At 38.6% G+C, this 16,956-nt stretch overlaps 1 protein-coding gene and 1 pseudogene across 4 annotated transcripts in view; one reads left to right on the top strand and one right to left on the bottom strand.

The window, feature by feature from the left end:
• The first annotated feature begins 812 nt into the window (after positions 1–812).
• LOC139310439 (GTP-binding protein Rhes pseudogene) lies at positions 813–2,391 on the top strand (annotated as a pseudogene).
• A 9,888-nt stretch (positions 2,392–12,279) lies between these two features.
• TNRC6C (trinucleotide repeat containing adaptor 6C) overlaps positions 12,280–16,956 on the bottom strand; it is a 148,341-nt gene continuing 143,664 nt past the window's right edge. For all 4 annotated transcript variants that reach the window (XM_070937513.1, XM_070937514.1, XM_070937515.1 and 1 more), the window contains 2 exons: positions 16,395–16,534; positions 12,280–15,756 (listed from right to left, as the gene is read on the bottom strand). In XM_070937513.1, the coding sequence (XP_070793614.1) occupies positions 15,396–15,756; positions 16,395–16,534 (501 nt within the window). In that variant the 3' untranslated portion in view covers positions 12,280–15,395. The remainder of the gene's footprint in view (positions 15,757–16,394; positions 16,535–16,956) is intronic.

The following is a 16,956-nucleotide window of genomic DNA, read 5'->3' as shown; positions in this document are numbered from 1 at the left end:
CACAGAACGCTGTTACCTTCCCACCAAAGGTGGTCCCTATTTTTCTACTTGCATTTTTTATGTGCTTTCAAACTGGTAGGTTGGCAGAAGCTGGAACAAGTAACAGGACCTCACCCGGTTACGCGGCACTAGGGATTCGAACCGCTGAACTGCTGGCCTTTCGATCGACAAGCTCAGCGTCGTAGCCGCTGAGCCACCAGTGTCCCATGACAGTTTTATTACTCAATGCAAATTAAGCAACCAGAACAGAAAGAGTCTACTAGAACATTTGAGGCTTCTCTAATTTCCCAGCCTGAATTTTACAAGGCTATTCATATTAGCCAAGCAAGTAAAACATTCTGATATTAGTCATCCTTTTCAACCCCTTTCCTCACATTCATTTATAGGTTTTACCAAATCCAAAGTCCTCAGTAGCTCTGTCTGAAGTAGCAATAAAAGATGTTGTTTGTGCTCTTGGATATGGTAAAGATTTCCAACTCAAGGAGGGGAAGAGATATTGACTATGCTAGGCAGTGCAGATGGCACCGTGGTTGTGCTAGCCATAGTGGCTAATCTCAGAAGGGAGAAAATTTTAGTTTTTCACATCCATGGCAGCTGAGAGCCAGACAAGCTTTTACAATATCCAGCCTCTTCTAGTCTCTCTCTCTCTCTCTCTCTCCTCTCTCTCTCTCTCTCTCTCTCTCTCTCTCTCTCTCTCTCTCTCTCTCTCTCTCTCTCTCTCTCTCTCTCTCCACAGGCTGAGATTTGACTTCAGAAACAGCAGCCAGCGGATTGGTCCAGACTTTTCTTCTCTCTCTCTCCCCTACATTTTGCCCGTCCCTCAACATTCTCTCCAGCAGAGATTGGGGGAGCTTTGAGACTCTCTCTCTGTTTGTGTCTGTGACAGGAAGGAGTGTAAATAAAGAGAAAACAAGCAGGGAGACTTTGAACACAGTTGCAGTTCTCCTAGTAACTAGACAAAGTTGGTGACAAGAGTGCAAGTGGCTTGCAAGGCAACAGTGGAAAACGAGACTGCTCCCTGAAGCCAGATTGCCTAAAAACCGGCAAGCTTTCTTCTGCTGGTGTTTGGGACTTGAGAGTTTTGCCTCCACCCATCTGCAAGATCTAGAGAAGCATGTCTCTGGCTGTGAAGAAGAGCCAAGTACGCCTGGTGTTTCTGGGGGCAGCCGGGGTTGGCAAGTCTTCCCTCATCCGGCGATTCCTACAAAACACATTTGAGCCAAAGCATCGCCGGACAGTAGAGGAGATGCACAGCAAGGAGTATGAGGTCAGTGGAATTACCATCAAGGTGGAGATCTTGGACACTAGTGGTAGTTATTCATTCCCTGCGATGCGCAAGCTCTCCATCCAGAACAGTGATGCTTTTGCCTTGGTCTATGCTGTGGATGATGCAGAGTCCTTTGAGCGTGTGAAGACTTTACACGAGGAGATCCTTGAGCTGAAAGAAGATAAGTTCCCACCGATTGTAGTGGTGGGCAATAAGGCTGAAGCTGGCGGGGTTAGGCAAGTATTACCTGAAGATGTTCTCTCCTTGGTGGAGCTTGACTGGAACAACCGTTTCCTGGAGGCATCTGCTAAGGAGAATGAGAATGTGATGGAAGTTTTCAGGGAGCTGCTTCAGCAAGTCAACCTGCCCAGCCTGCTGAGCCCTGTTGTGCGGAGAAGACGCGAGACTTTCTCCAGTGAAGCCCCCCTGAGGCCCCCCATGAACAAAGCAAATAGTTGCACCATCTGTTGAATGTGAGAATGTCAGCATCAAGATGATGTTGTTTTGTTTTGTTTTGTTTTGTTTTGCAAAACCTAGTCACTATCAGTATGGGATGTTGCCTGTAAACAGTGTCATACTCTAAATTCAATGTGATCTCCTCACCAAATTAAGGCTGTAATTTGTAAAGTGGAAGAGGCGCCTCCTGTATGACACAGAGCTCTAGGAGTAAGCTTGGCTAGGCTAAAGGAGGGAATATGGGTCAGTTGGCTAATGTCTGAAACAATATTGCAAGGTGCAGAGCATGAACTGCAAAGGCGAGCATTTGAGGAATCTCTTAAGGAACATTTCATTCTGGGGGCATCTACTGATGGTTTGTATTTTCAGATGGCTGAGTAGACGTTGTTTCAAGAGCGGGAAGGTAGAGTTTTATATGTTTATTGAACAGCAGATGTGTGTGTGTGTTGCTTCTTAGACTACAGTGCTTTTTTATTTCTAATGTTTGCATGAATATGTCCTTGCACTGATTATGTTTACACTGAGCTAAACCATTTTGGTGACATCTCTGCATCTATACTGTAGAAAGAGATGCATCACCCAGTGGGTCAGTTGGCCTGAATGTGATTTTGATTTTCTTATAAATAACTTTTCAAAGCTTGTATCCAATAAAAGAAAAGTCAAACCTTGCCAGTAACTCTGCCAGATGCACACTGTATTTGCATTCTTCCTTTAAGAGGTGTAACTACAAGAGGAACATGTCACCAGTTTCTGTTGCACTGATTTCTACATTCTGCTTTCTGCTTTTGTTCTCATGCATTTGTAGGTCATGTACCTGCTGAGCTTGTGTAAATTTCTATGCTCTTAGGATTTCTGGGACAGATACAAGTCTGAGAAGTTGCCCCTTAGGAGACATCAATTTCAGTACTTTCTTAGTTATACCCTTGTGGGCATAGACTCTGGGAATATCTTGTTCTCTCAGCTGGATTTCTGCAGAATGAGAGTGATAATAATCCCTCTTATTGATTAGGAAGATAGGAAAGAAACGTTGTGTGTTATCTCAAGACATTACATTTATTTGCTAGGATAAAAATCCCAGTAGCACCAGGAAGGCACCATTGTGACTGATGTGCTTCGGATTTCAGTTCACTTAAGCTATGTAGATTAATAAGAAGTACTTCTGAGTTCTATAAAAAGAGGAACTAGGTATAAATTCATTCTGTGTTTGTCATAGCAGAAAAGAAATAGTGTGTATTTTATGAAGAAATGATTTTTCATAGTGCAAAACAAAGCCATAAATACGGTAAACAAAATTACAGTGGATGGTGAACATAAGATGTTCTAGTAATCTTCATAAATTAAGCCAGAGTAGTGGATTACCCATTGAACTACCCCATTTGTATTTATTTAAGCATTTATGAGTAAAAGTAATCTCCCTACTTCTGGCTGCTGCTCCCTCTGGTATTTCAATTCTCAGTTCTTTTCACTAGCTGTGATTCTAGCAGATGAGTCTGTCATTCTTTCACAAAAACAGTCCAAAACATAAGCACAATTTCTCTCTTCTGGATTATCTGGTGAATACCCAGTATAGGGTAGGGATTGGGTGCCTCACCTGTCCACCTGTTCAGTGTTCCTGTGCATTTCTGGCCTTAAGGAATGAAACAACGTAAGATACTTCTTTCAGGGCTGGCTGCTAGTGAAGGAATAATTGTGTTAAAATGATAATGGGTGGCTGAAGATTTCCTCCATGTATGCTCATTTCACAGATTACGGTAATACCTGTATCCTGATTGGTTGTGGGGAACTATTGATGATAGTTCAAGCAGTACATTTCTCAGGACAGTCTTGCTACTGGCATGGTTGAAGGGAGAATGTGCTATGACTCTATCATGTAGAAGCAGCACAAGGTCCTCCAAGAAGAGGGAGCTCTAGAGATGTGATGCGAAGGACAAGAACATGCATGAGACATCCTTCTATTAGAATGAACTCTGGAGGAATAGCCAACACTCCGGAAGATAGGGTTAAGATACAGAAGGATCTTGATAGACTTGAACATCGGGCACTATCTAACAAAATGAAATTCAATGGTGAAAAAAGTAAGGTTCTACATTTAGGGAAGAAAAACAAAATGCACAGGTACAGTATATGTGGTACCTTGCTCAATAGTGGTGACTGTGGATCTTGGGAGTTCTAGTGGACAATCACTTAAATATGAGCCAGCAGTGTGCTGCAGCTGCCAAAAAAGCCAACACAATTCTAGGCTGCATAAACAGAGGGATAGAATCAAGATCACGTGAAGTGTTAATACCACTTTATAATGCCTTGGTAAGGCCACATTTGGAATACTGCATCCAGGTTTGGTTGCCATGATGTAAAAAAGATGTTGAGACTCTAGAAAGAGTACAGAGAAGAGCAACAAAAATGATTAGGGGACTCAATGATAAAACATATGAAGAACGGTTGCTGGAACTGGATATGTCTAGTCTTATGAAAAGAACTAGGGATGACATGATAGCGGTGTTCCGATATCTCAGGGGTTGCTACAAAGAAGAGGGAGTCAAACTATTCTCCAAAGCACCTGAGGGTAGAAAAAGAAGCAATGGGTGGAAACTAATCAAGAAGAGAAGCAACTTAGAACTAAGGAGAAATTTCCTGACAGTTAAAACAATTTATCAGTGAAACATCTTGCCTCCAGAAGTTGTAGGTGCTCCAATACTAGAGGTTTTTAAGAAGAGATTAGATAACCATTTGTGGTGTAGGGCTTCTTGCCTAAGCAGGGGGTTGGACTAGAAGACCTCCAAGGTCCCTTCCAATTCTGTTTTTCTATTCCATTCCATTCTATTCTAAAGACATTCCTTTAGAATGTCTGAGGTTGGCCATGCCTTAGGAATGAGAGTTCAGATGAGTACAGAAGAACTATGATTGGTCCTACCCTATTAATCAAAGAGAAGGTTCACCCCAGCAAAAGTAGTGCATGTTTAATTTACACCAATTTCTCTCCTGTCAAAAGCAGTGGGAACTAACCTCTCTCCCTCCCTCCCTTCTTTATGTCATAAAGGAGAAAAATAAAAAGATTCCAACAAAAAAACATTTTCCTTAGCAGAGAATTAATTTTGTATACAATATTTGGATGGCACCAAAGATGTCTTCTTACTCCTTTTTTGACTTGCATAGCATTTGGAAAGGAAAGGAAAGAAGGAAAGGAAAGGAAAGGAAAGGAAAGGAAAGGAAAGGAAAGGAAAGGAAAGAAGGAAAGGAAAGGAAAGGAAAGGAAAGGAAAGAAGGAAAGGAAAGAAAGGAAAGGAAAGGAACAGAGAGGAGAGGAGAGGAGAGGAGAGGAGGGAAGGGAAGGGAAGGAAAGGAAAAGGAAAAGGTGTAGTGGATATGTCTATATATTATGAAAATTATCCTATATTAGGATTATTTTCTCTGCACTTAGAACAGTCATAGGGTCTCCCCACCCCGCATCTTAATCCACCAGTTTGGAACTGAATCCATCTCTTTTCTTTTCTCAGAATACTCAGCATTTTGAAGATACTATGTAATGTCCCATTTATCATTCCATATTTTACAATACACTCAACATGGGGGCTTTGTGGCCACTAGATGCTCAACACTACAACTCCAATCCATCTGAGCATCGGCAATGATGAGGGATGCTTGCATCTATAGCTCAGCATCTTTGGAACCATGGATTATTTGTTTCTAATGTAAATGAATGGCATTAGCTCTGCAGAAGGCTTCTTAATAGTCCTTACATCTACCCAGATGCCGTTCTAAAAGAGCTGCTTTATTCTGCTTCACCTACAAGTTGATCTGTAATATATAATCCACCATAACGTGGATATGACTCGGACATTGCAACTGAGAGGTACACTTCCTCTCTCATGATTTTGAAACAGGTACTGGTCATCTTCCTACATTATTGGAACTCACAGGCTCTCCAACTGACAGGTGATGTGCAAAAAAAAAAAGTGAATCTTTGCTTATGATGGACACCGATATAGTCTGGTTTGTCTCACCCTTTAAACCCTTACAACCATTTTACCCCACTCTGTCACTCTCCTTGCTGATACCACTCTTGTAACAGTCAGTATGCCCAACAAGCCAATCAGGGCTCTAGCTACCTGACCAATGGGGTAATGCAAAGATTGACTGTCTCCTCTCCCATCCTTTGGTTGCCTTCCCCAACAAAGGTTAACTCAAAAGTTTAACTCAATTTAAAAAGCTTAGGGAAGTGGTGCTTTGGGACTGCTGGGCCATGTTCTTACCATGATTAGGTACACTAAGAGTTTCCACACTGTTTCGACCTTTTACAATAAAACTTCTCAGGTTCTTATTCAGAAAGCAGGAGAATCTATAAGGAAATCAACATACAGTCAGTATTTCCAAATATGAGTTCAGGGAAGTAAATTCTACATAACCCCCCTTCGCCAAAAAATAAAAAGGTGAATGTGGATTTGAATTTGTGCAGTCTCATGTAACAGGATGAGAAGCTGTGGAGGAGGGTGCCCATGAGGAGGCCATGCTGTGATTCAACTTTTATTCTCCAAAGCTGCTTCGAGGTACGCAGCAGCAGAATAATTCTTTAACATAATTTAAAGATGCAGCTGCTTTAAGAAACTTAACTCCAAAGCACCTTTTTAAGAATCAGACGCAGAGTGCTAGATGCACGTGCTTATTTAAGGTACTGATATTTTTCTTGTCATATGGTGGAAATCTTTGCAAATATATATCTGACTCCTTCCCCCTGGCTTTCAGAGATTAGTGGGCCTCTATAACAATATGATTACAATTTCGAGTCTCTGTCTCAGGAATCACAGCAGCCCAGTGGATACATTATCAATTTTGCTTCTGGCACAGCGATGGGGGAACAGAAAAGTGTAGCAGAAATTGCATCAGCCTACCTTAGCCACTAGAAAATATGAGCATTCAATAGATTTTCCCCTAGTAATGTAACTTTATATAGGAATGCACAGGGAATCTGGGGCAACTAGAAATGTTATCTATTAGCCAAATAATCTTAATTTTGTTTGCATCTAATTCCTGAAGTGTTGCAACTGCAGTTAATATATTAATGACTGCAATGATTTTCAATAGGGCTGTAATCTTTATTGCTTCTCCCTTGTAAATTACCACAGGAAAAGCAAAAGATGTGTGGAAAGACACAGAGGCCTAAGTAGGTCAGAAAATGACAACTACATACAAAATTGTTGTACGGTATGCCCAATTTTGAACTCAAATCAACTACTCCCTCTAGTGACTTTCTCTGGAAGTATTAGTTAACATACAACCAATAATGCAAATGTTTGTAAATGGTCTTGCATGCATATTGTACCTCCAACTAGCGCAGATCTGTGGACAGCATCAAACTAATATACATCTCTCCTAATCAATACTTAAGACATTTAAAGATATCATTTTGCTAATCTGCGCAGGCTAATTTGCATTTTAGATTTAGGCATGGACACTCTAGAGCAGGGGTGTCAAACTCGCGGCCTGTGGCTGGATGCATCATGCGCTGGCCATGCCCACCATTGATTTAAGGAAGGGGGAATACATCACCTGACGATAATGCATCATTGCGAGTTTGACACCGCTGCTCTAGAGCATAAAATATATACATTGTTTGCAAAACTTGAGTGTTGCTGGCATTTAAAATTTAGGATTTGTCTCTTTAAAAGCAACAACATGGAAGGATAAGAAGTCTGCTTGCAACTAAGAGTGTTTTATGTCGAGCTGCAAGTCTATTTCCCCACTAGAAGTTTATGGCATCTTAAATCTAGGTAGAACATGCTGGCTGGGGAATTATGGGAGTTGAAGTCCACATATTTTAAAGCTGCTAAGGTTGAAACACACTGTTCCAGGATCACCCAATCAACATTGTGCTACAATTAAATAGGGAGAACATCAGTAGAAAAGGAGTGGGGCTTTTACTTCATCACAATTTTTTGGGAAACAACTCCATCCAATTTTTTTGATCCCTTGTGGATACTTTTATCCTAAGATTAATTCATCGGTGAATCTGTAATATGCAGATTTGATATGCGTTCCCTCTACTATGTATCTCCTCCACATCGCTGATACAAATGTTAAAGAGTAGAGGCCCAAGGATGAGCTATGAGGCACCACACTTGATGTCTTCCTTAATGAATATTTTGCAACTAGAACTTAAATAAACACACATTACAGTATTTAAATAAACTTATTTCATACGCTGAGACTGAGCTAAGTCAGATTCATAAATCAAGTGCTATATAACTGGATATTTTATTTTTTCAAAATAATTTGAAACAGTAGGTGATATGCAATGAATTCTCCTTCTGATTGCAAAAGTCTTATTTTCATTGTCACTTACATTGCTTTTAAATGAATATTGACGAGAACTAGTGATATACCTCTGACATTTTGAGTTTGACCTAAAGTATCATAATTACCGGTATTTGAAAGTATCATCTAAGTTATCAAATCACATTATTCACATTTTTGTAAAAGATATACTGCCTTTGATATTTACCAAATTGGGGCTTCTATATCACTGTGTATTACAGGTATTTCAATAATCCTATTGAAGTTGGAGGTTCAAACCGTCTTCAAATTCATGGAGAATTTAAAAAATGGCCTCAAAATTTTTAGTCAGTACAATTGTGTACTGACTAAAACCATATGGAGGAGGAAGGAATTCAGATGAAACTACTAAAAGACTTTCAAAAAGTGCACAATAGGTTTGGATATGATAGAGGAAATTAGATTTACATAGATATTTTCTTGATTATAATAGGCCACAATTGGTTTCATAGTGTTGAATCCATATTTAATGAGTAGTCCCATTAAAACAATGAGTTTACTTTCCCTAATGACTAGGAACTGCAAGATAAAGGCAATGAACATGAACTATTAAGAAGATCAACATTTTTGCAGCAATATTTTTGTACAGCAGCCACATCCAATCTCTTTGATGTCATCTAATAATCCCTGTAATTCTTACTTGACACATACTGAACCTCTAGGGCCAGTCCTCAACACTACTGAAAGAGAAAGGTGTGTCAGTAGCTCTCATAACTGCACTCCTCTTGCTGGCTGAGAACTTCTTCCAGATCAGTACTGCGAAAAGAAGGAAGAGAGCTAAAGAATTAGACTCCACAGTGAACCTCCACTGGTCTGAGATTTCCAGATGGAAAATATTGACCCTGCTGGCACTTCTATCTGGCATTAAAAAAGTAGGATTGATACAATTTAGCTGTACATAACTTTTGCTCCCTAAAGCCACAAGCTGACCCCATTTTGTAAACTAACAGTCTTGGCTAAGCACATGCTTAAATTCCTACTTATGATACATAGCGTATGGTGATGGGTATGCAGCTTGTTTGACAAGAACAGCTGATCTGCCTTGTGTCAATTGCTGTCAGCTCCTTGCTCACAAAAAGGAAACCCACAGAGCATGACCAAGGCTTGGCTTTCCCTACCTCTCAAGATCAAAGAGCAGTAGAAACTAGCATGCTGGAGCAATCCAAGTAGAAGGCAGAGCTGCGGGGGCTACCCAGCCTCTGCTTTTGTATCCTTCCTCCAATGGAACAAACCAGTTGCTTTGAGATTGATAAGTGATGCTCCCAAATCATCAGGATAAAGCTTGTTGAAGCTTTTCTATGCGACAGAGGGAGAAGCATAAGCAGTGAGCGATTTCATTTCATTTCATTTTTTAAATGTTATCTAATTCTGGGTTTTATTTAATTGACCAAACTAAGTAATAATTTTAATTAGCAATTTTATGATGTTTGTGTGTCTATATTTTTTTTGACTGTACACCGCCTTGAGTCCTACGGGAGAAAGGCGGTATAGAAATATAATAAATAAATAAATAAATAAATAAATAAATAAAATGTACTTGAAAAATGAACATTAAAATGAAACAAAGCAGTTCTATATTGCCTTATCTTACAAATTCCTGCAATTTGCTCCTGTATACCTGCTCTTACACACCCCAAGGCTCCAATGGATATAGAACATAGTAACTTAGCTACAGATAGATATTAACTAGGCTACAGAATAATGCCTATTTTGTGGAACTAATATTCCAGGAACAATTTAAGAATGCTGGTGATCACCTAACCTGTTACCTTCAGGATTGTCTTGGTTTGGTTAGAATCTGCCTGTTCCCAGCAGTCTAGGTAAAGTGAGATGATATTGATACCTACTCCTAAGAGATCAAGGAAACAGGGGGCCACAAAACACAAAACAGTAGCAGCTTCTGCGGAATAAATAATCCTAAATAATCCTGTCAAGAGGTATATATCACCAAAGCAAGTCTAGAAAGTATAAAGGGACTTCAAATTTATGTCTGAAATACGGACAAGAAAGGATATTTTATCATGTTTGTTGGAAGTGTAAAAAAGCTAGAAAGTTCTGGGCATACATTAATTTAGAGGATTTTAAAGACCGAGACCAGGGGTTTTCTTTTGGGATTCATGGACAGTCAGAAAAATGTCATGGAACTTTGTTTTTGTACATGACAACTGCACCAAGATTATTGTATGCACAATGTTGGAAAGACTCAACACCCTCCATAATGAATGGCTGAATATGATGGAAGTTGCTGAGGTGGCTAAATGGACTTTTTTATCAGAGAAAAGACTCTACATCTCTACATTTACTGCTGACTGGAAACCCCTTAAGAACTTCTTGTGTAGAACAGATAAAATGCACTTATGATTTATGGTTTAAATCAGGGGTCCCCAACCCCTGGGCTGTGACTGGTACCAGTCCATGGCCTGTTAGGAACTGGGCCAAACAGTTGGAGGTGAGCAGTGGGTGAGAGCTAAGTTGTGCGCTTCTCCCGCTGGTCTGTGGAAAAATTGTCTTCCACGAAACTGAGCCCTGGTGCCAAAAAGGTTGGGGACTGCTGATTTGATTACTAGACAGGGTAGATTATAGTAAGAGAGTTAAATTGTAACCACAGAGTTAACAGGTAATTTTATAACTGTACTTAAAACTGCTATCAAGAAAATCAGAAGCTACCGGTACTTCTTTTCTTTTTTGCACTTTTAGCTTTGTATTTATTATTTCTTATTTTATATTAATATGTATTAGTGTTTAATCTTTTAAAAAATTCTTTAATAAAACAATGGAGAGTCCTTAGGAATTGACATCAGTGGAAGATAATTTTTTTTTTTAATATTGTAAGCTGTCTAGATTCTAGGGAGTTGGCATACAAACTGATGTAATGCATACATACATTCTAATAGGAAAAGTGCAATTTCTTTCCAATATTAACAGAAAGGAATCAGTGTTGAAAATACATACATTACATCATAACAGTAAGGAATATAACCCTGACTGGTTAATTATGTAATATTTAGAACATATTATTTGGTGAATTTAAACATGAAAATATCTGCTAGATTTCCTGTGGTCTAGGAAAGTACAATATTTGGCAGTGTTCCCTAAAAGGCCTTTTGTCACTGGTTGTCCTAGTTAGGTGTGATCAATTAAAAGAAACAAACATCCATTTCTTAAGACAAATGAGGACATTGCATAGTCCTGCAAGACACAGATGATCTTTGTCCTTTTTTCAGGGCTCCTGTACGTATTTTCAGACAAAGCAGGATTTTGAAGCTACCCCTCTTTTTATTTTTAAAAGGCTAATGGAACTCAAATGGAAGCCCAAAGGCAATCGTGTAAATAAGAATCTGGTGCTTTGGTTTATGATCTAAAATAGTATTAAGAAAATTGAGCTATGCTGGAATTCTGATGTGTCAAGGTAAGTGTCTATAAGCTAATTTAAAATGACAACAGTTATGAAAATCAATACACCAGCATCCTATATTAGCATTTTTTTTTCTAAAAAAATGTATGGACCTCTCTCAAAAGTCCAAGTTATTATGATTACTACAGGGAAATCCTAAATATGAGATTTTACATGTTACTGTTGACCCATCTGAGAGTCCTTCTGGTCACTATTTTGACTAAAAAAGAACTATTTACAGGTTTCTTTTTTTAAAAAAAAAACCTCATTCCAACATTTATACCAATCCTCCTGTTGTGGAATATACACATTGAATAGAGTACTGTACACATAACAATTTTAAAAAATGGGTATTTCATTATTTAAGCTAGATCAAGACAAAACATGTAAGTAGTCTGAGTTAGCTTAAAAAGTAAACATGGCTTTGGAGTGCATCACCCAGAAAACCTGACTTTCATGCTGAATTTCTTATTGTGGCCAAGAAAAAACTTCCGTGTTTTACAAATCCTTTTCTTTCTGGAAGCTGTATAAAAGATATAAATGTTTATGTTGATGTAATATTTTGTCACAGGAAAAAAAGCAAGCTCCCACGCAAATAAATATAAAGAAGGGGAAAAAAAGTCTTGGCAGCATTGGTATACCTAAACCATGAATAATATTTTGTTTGGAAACCTCCCATTTATAGATATGGAAATATAAAATTTGTTGTCAAAGAAATCTAAAGTAAAAGGAATACTAGCCAGAAATATGACAATATGTTTGTAAAGTATATACGTTGAATTATGAGTGATTTTTCTCCATAATATGTCAGAGACAAAAAAGAAAAGAAAAAAGGGGGAGAGAAACAGCATTTAACAAAAATACAATTACTTTACAACTTTTTCATATAAAAATCCAATCCTATCTTATATTGCGAAATTGAAAAGGCAACTAACAAACATAAATAACAACACTAAGCAATCACAAGCAGCGAGTCAACAATCTGTAAATTATAGCATACACACATTGAAAGTGACATTTTAATCATTTCGGATATTTGCTGGCTGAACAATTAACAGGTAATGAATGGGGCAAGCCTTAGAAATGCTAGGAGATTATCTGTTAACAGTCATCTCTGTACACAAGAAAAATACACATGCCTTCTTAACAGCCAAGAAAAACTGCAATTTATTAAGTTTCAAAGAATCTTCGTACTCTTGAAAGCAACTTCTGGTGCATGTTTTTAACAATCACATTCTATGAGGAGAAATAACATTAAAAGCCACAAACTTTTAAAAACTTTTCATCTCAGAGTTACAGACATCTTGAGTTCAAAATTAAAGGCAAAACATTAAAATAAAATAAAAAATAAAAATTCAACAGGAATTATTTTAAAAATGTCCATCTCCAATTTCAAATGATTGTGAGTTCTTTTTCTACAATTCATTACTAAATTTTAGCATGGAAAATTGTATTGACTATTTCAATCCGCACATAGGCACATATGTATTTTATATATAAATATGTGTGTGTGTGTGTGTATCTGTATGTGTGTTAAAAGAGATATATATACACAATACATATGTAGAGTGCGTGTAATGAGAATGAGATGCAATCGCTCTGAGAAAAGGGTATTCAGCTAAATACACTACGAAAACTTGAGAAAACACAAGTCTGGAACCCAATCTGTGCATAGTTCATGATCCTCTAAAAAAACCCAGCTTTTGTTGATTTGCAATTTTGCAGGACCCTTTTTAATTCGACAAAACCATTGAAAAACTAACCTTGAACAAAACAAAACAAAACAAAACGTAATGCACAAGTTTCCTGATCCAAGCAGTCAGGGAGCACAATGTTCATATAATTTTTAAAAACATACTCAAAGGGTATGTTATTCCATTGTCTTTCTTCCTTTCAAAACAATCAAAAACATTGATCATTTTTAAACATAAAGCAATTTTTTTAATATATAAAGCACTCTTCAAACATCTATTTCTTTTGAGTCCATTATTTGGTAAATATGTAACTGCTACACATTAGATTAGGTATTTTTCTTCTTCTCTTACTGTCTTTTTTATTTTGTTTTTTGTTTTTTTTTAATAATATCTTCAGTGCTAGGAGTTGGGTTTAAAAAATACATGAAATGGTGTGGAGTTGCTCCTCGGGAAACCCGGCTTTCCTGAGACATCTTCCACCATGTGCAAGATAGTGATCACAATATTTTTCGCCACTCTGACGAAGATGAGGGAAAAAAAAAAGAGTACACAGCAATGGCCAAAGAAAAGGATCAACAACATCAACAGTAACAACAACAGTAACAACAACAAACACTGTTCAATCCCAGAGCTCTGAAGTAGCATATCTTCATTCTGAAAATAGGTTTCTTTATGATGGAAGTCTTTTTTTTCTTTTTTTTTAATTCCTTTTTTTATTTTAAAGTTTGAAGGAGGAAAAAAAAAAGGTTTGTAAACAGGTGGGAGCTGAAATCGTAGGCTCCTCCAAAAGCAGTCAAAACCTATGTCCAAGTGCTTGTTTCTGTTCCAGCTTGCAGGGAACCATCCACTCTTTACAAGTATTTATGGCCACAGTTCAACAAGAGTTTTTTTTTTCCTTTTTTTTTTAAACTTTATATTCCGAATGAGAAAAAAATGGTGCAATACTCCGGTAATTATTTTCTTGCATTAGTCCACAATAAAAAGCTGCTAAAGGTAGATATACATATTATTCTCCAGAGATACACACTGTAAGTTTTTAAAATGCGGTAAGAGTCCTTGAGTAAACATTTACACATGAATTGTCGCCAGCCCCTCCTATCAGTTTTTTTTTTTAATTTTTATTTAAAAAAAAACAAGTAGGATTAGCTACAAGAAGGGCTGTGGACACTCAGTGCAAAGTTAGAAGCTAATAACAATTAAACATTTGACCGATAAGCAAATCAAAAGCATATACTGAAAAAGAAGGGAAAAAAAAAAAGGTCACACAATTTGTTAAGTTGTATACCTGGCACACGCACACATCCATACATTCATACATCAGTTCAACTTGTCCCCAATGCATACATGTAAGAAAGAACCAAAAATAATAATAATCCTAGAGCCTGTTCTTTTGTTTTCTGATACCAACCTGGAAGTGTAATAATAGAAAGTGTTCACATTTTTGTTATTGGCCTGCTGGATTCAAGTATAATTGCATGTTTGATATGTTAATTTTTCTTTCTTTCTTTCTTTCTTTCTTTTTTCTTTCTTTCATTTCTTTTTTTTTTTAAAAAAAGACCTTTGAACTATTTGGGGGGAGAATTAAAAAAAATGACACAAAAAGTAATGAAACAAGTGTAATGTGCATAGGCAAGACCCACGGGAGTAGTGGACCTGGATATTCCACCCCACCTCTCAATCCAAGTCATCCAGCCAAGGGGGCTTAAGATTTGTTCCCCAATAGCTGCTGACAAGCTGGTCAGATGCCACCCCACCCCCACCCCCATTGATTACTGGATCCGCCTCTGGTAATGTGCATAATTATCACAGGCTCATTTTAAATAGGCTTTCTCACCTCCCCTTCATCCCAACCCCAACTTCCCCAAGTTGATAAAATAACCCTTTCCAGCCCAAATTCTGAAAAGTGCCCTTCATGATAGAACTAGTCTAAGCAGCTTGTATACGTCTTTAAAAACACCATACAAACATAAAAATAAAATTAAAAAGCCGTTGGAAAAAAACCCACACAAAAATCTATCATTAGCACATGACACTGACCAAAGGGAGCCCATACTGTTAACGCAAACAGTTCACAAGGGACTCCAGCAGAGTTTCATAGTCAAGATTAGACAGAGGTACTAAAAAAAGGGCCGCCAGTCTGATCTATTAAAGCTGGATCCTTCGTGCTGCCCTGGACTGGAAAGGGTTACTGCTATTTCTTTTTTTTTTTTTCCTTTAGTGCTGATGATTGTTACTTCCATTTTGTTTTTCTGGCATCCTAGATGGATTCCCCGCTGAGAAGATCCCCTGGGAGCAGAGTATTCAAAGGCGTTGGGCTTCCGATAACCCTGCCGTCATCGGTGCTGGGAGGACCCCAAAGGCTGCTTGAATACTGAGGGACCCCACCCCAGAGCAGATCGCTGCTCCCTTTCCCACCAAGGCAGGGGGTATTCCAGTGGCCTGCATCATTGCGCACCATGCCATGAGAACTGCTTGTGGAGCCCAAACGTGTCTGAGTGGTTCCAGTGTTGGACTGCCAACTGGAAGTGGGGGGCAGTGGCTGGCCTTGTGCTAAAAAACGGTTCACTTCCTCCTCTCCAGCAAACTCAGCCAAGATGGTAGTGTTCCCCAAAACGCACCTGAAAACACAAAGGAAAACTGCTGAGGCATACTTCTCAGGATCTATGCATTTATTCTGAATGCAGTATATACATCCCCTTAAACATTATTTAAGAGCTAGAACAGGGGCGTCAAACTCAAGGCTTAGATCTGGCCCATGGGGCCACTCTGGACCGCTCCATTTTCACTGGCAGAGGGCTGCAGGAGGCCATCGCAGCCAAAAACGGACATCGAACTGGCAATGCCCATCCTGGCCATTCCCCTCCCCCCCGAGGTCAAACACAACCCTGATGTGGCCCTCAATGAAATCGAGTTTGACACCCCTGAGTTAGAATATTGTGAAATAACCAAATACCTGACCAGGAAGTTTTGAATATGGGATGTAACATTGTGGACATTTAGATTGATGCCCAAGGATGATAGCGAAGACTTAAAGCAGAAACAATCTTGGTTTAATCTTTTTTTTTAAAAAAAATATAGGATTGTAAAATAAGATTGACTAGTCACATAACTCTCCACCCTTTCTATATGACATCCTTCTTTGTTCATTATTCATACCTCCTTTTTACTGTCCAAGGCAATCATTAAATATATCACAAGCCCCAACTGGGCATGCCATTCTTGAAAAACAGTATAAATACTGAATCAAATTACATACATGTGCAGAGACTTCTGAGCCTTTGCTGCTTCCTCCTTGGAACTGTATCGAACCACAGCATTCCCTTGAGTCAGGTTCAGATGGAATGTAATAAGAGGACCATGTTGCAAGCATAGAGTACGCAGTGTAGAGCCATCAATCTAATTAGGGAAAGCGAAAAGAAAAAAGTGTGAGTGATTTCTCTCCTCCTCTAGTGGCATTACTATTTTGACTAAGGGAGAGTAACACATTAGTAAAAAGTCAAAGCCATATCTTAAAAACATACAAATACAACAACATAGATTCCTCCCAGAGATTTAATGTATTGATGAAACAACTCTTCCATCTTCCACTTCCTGAACAAGCACACCTACAATTGAGCTATTTCTGGAGCTTCCCTTCAAGCTCTGCTGCCTATAGATTTGAACCTTACCATTCCTAGTTGCCTTCAGAAAAGTGATGAGAGGTCAGGGTCAGAGCTCTAATGAATACACTTTTGAGGGATGGAGTGGTACCACCCGCCCTGAAATAGGCATTGATGTGCTTCGTGTTCAAGAAGCCACCATTAGACCCAGACAGTTTG

The sequence above is a fragment of the Pituophis catenifer genome, unplaced genomic scaffold (genome assembly GCF_029215685.1).
Source record: "Pituophis catenifer annectens isolate HBS135680 unplaced genomic scaffold, rPitCat1.0.hap2 SCAF_2, whole genome shotgun sequence".
Taxonomy (NCBI): domain Eukaryota; kingdom Metazoa; phylum Chordata; class Lepidosauria; order Squamata; family Colubridae; genus Pituophis; species Pituophis catenifer.
Note: the sequence above shows the minus strand (reverse complement) of the source record. Positions and strands in the feature narration are given on the sequence as shown.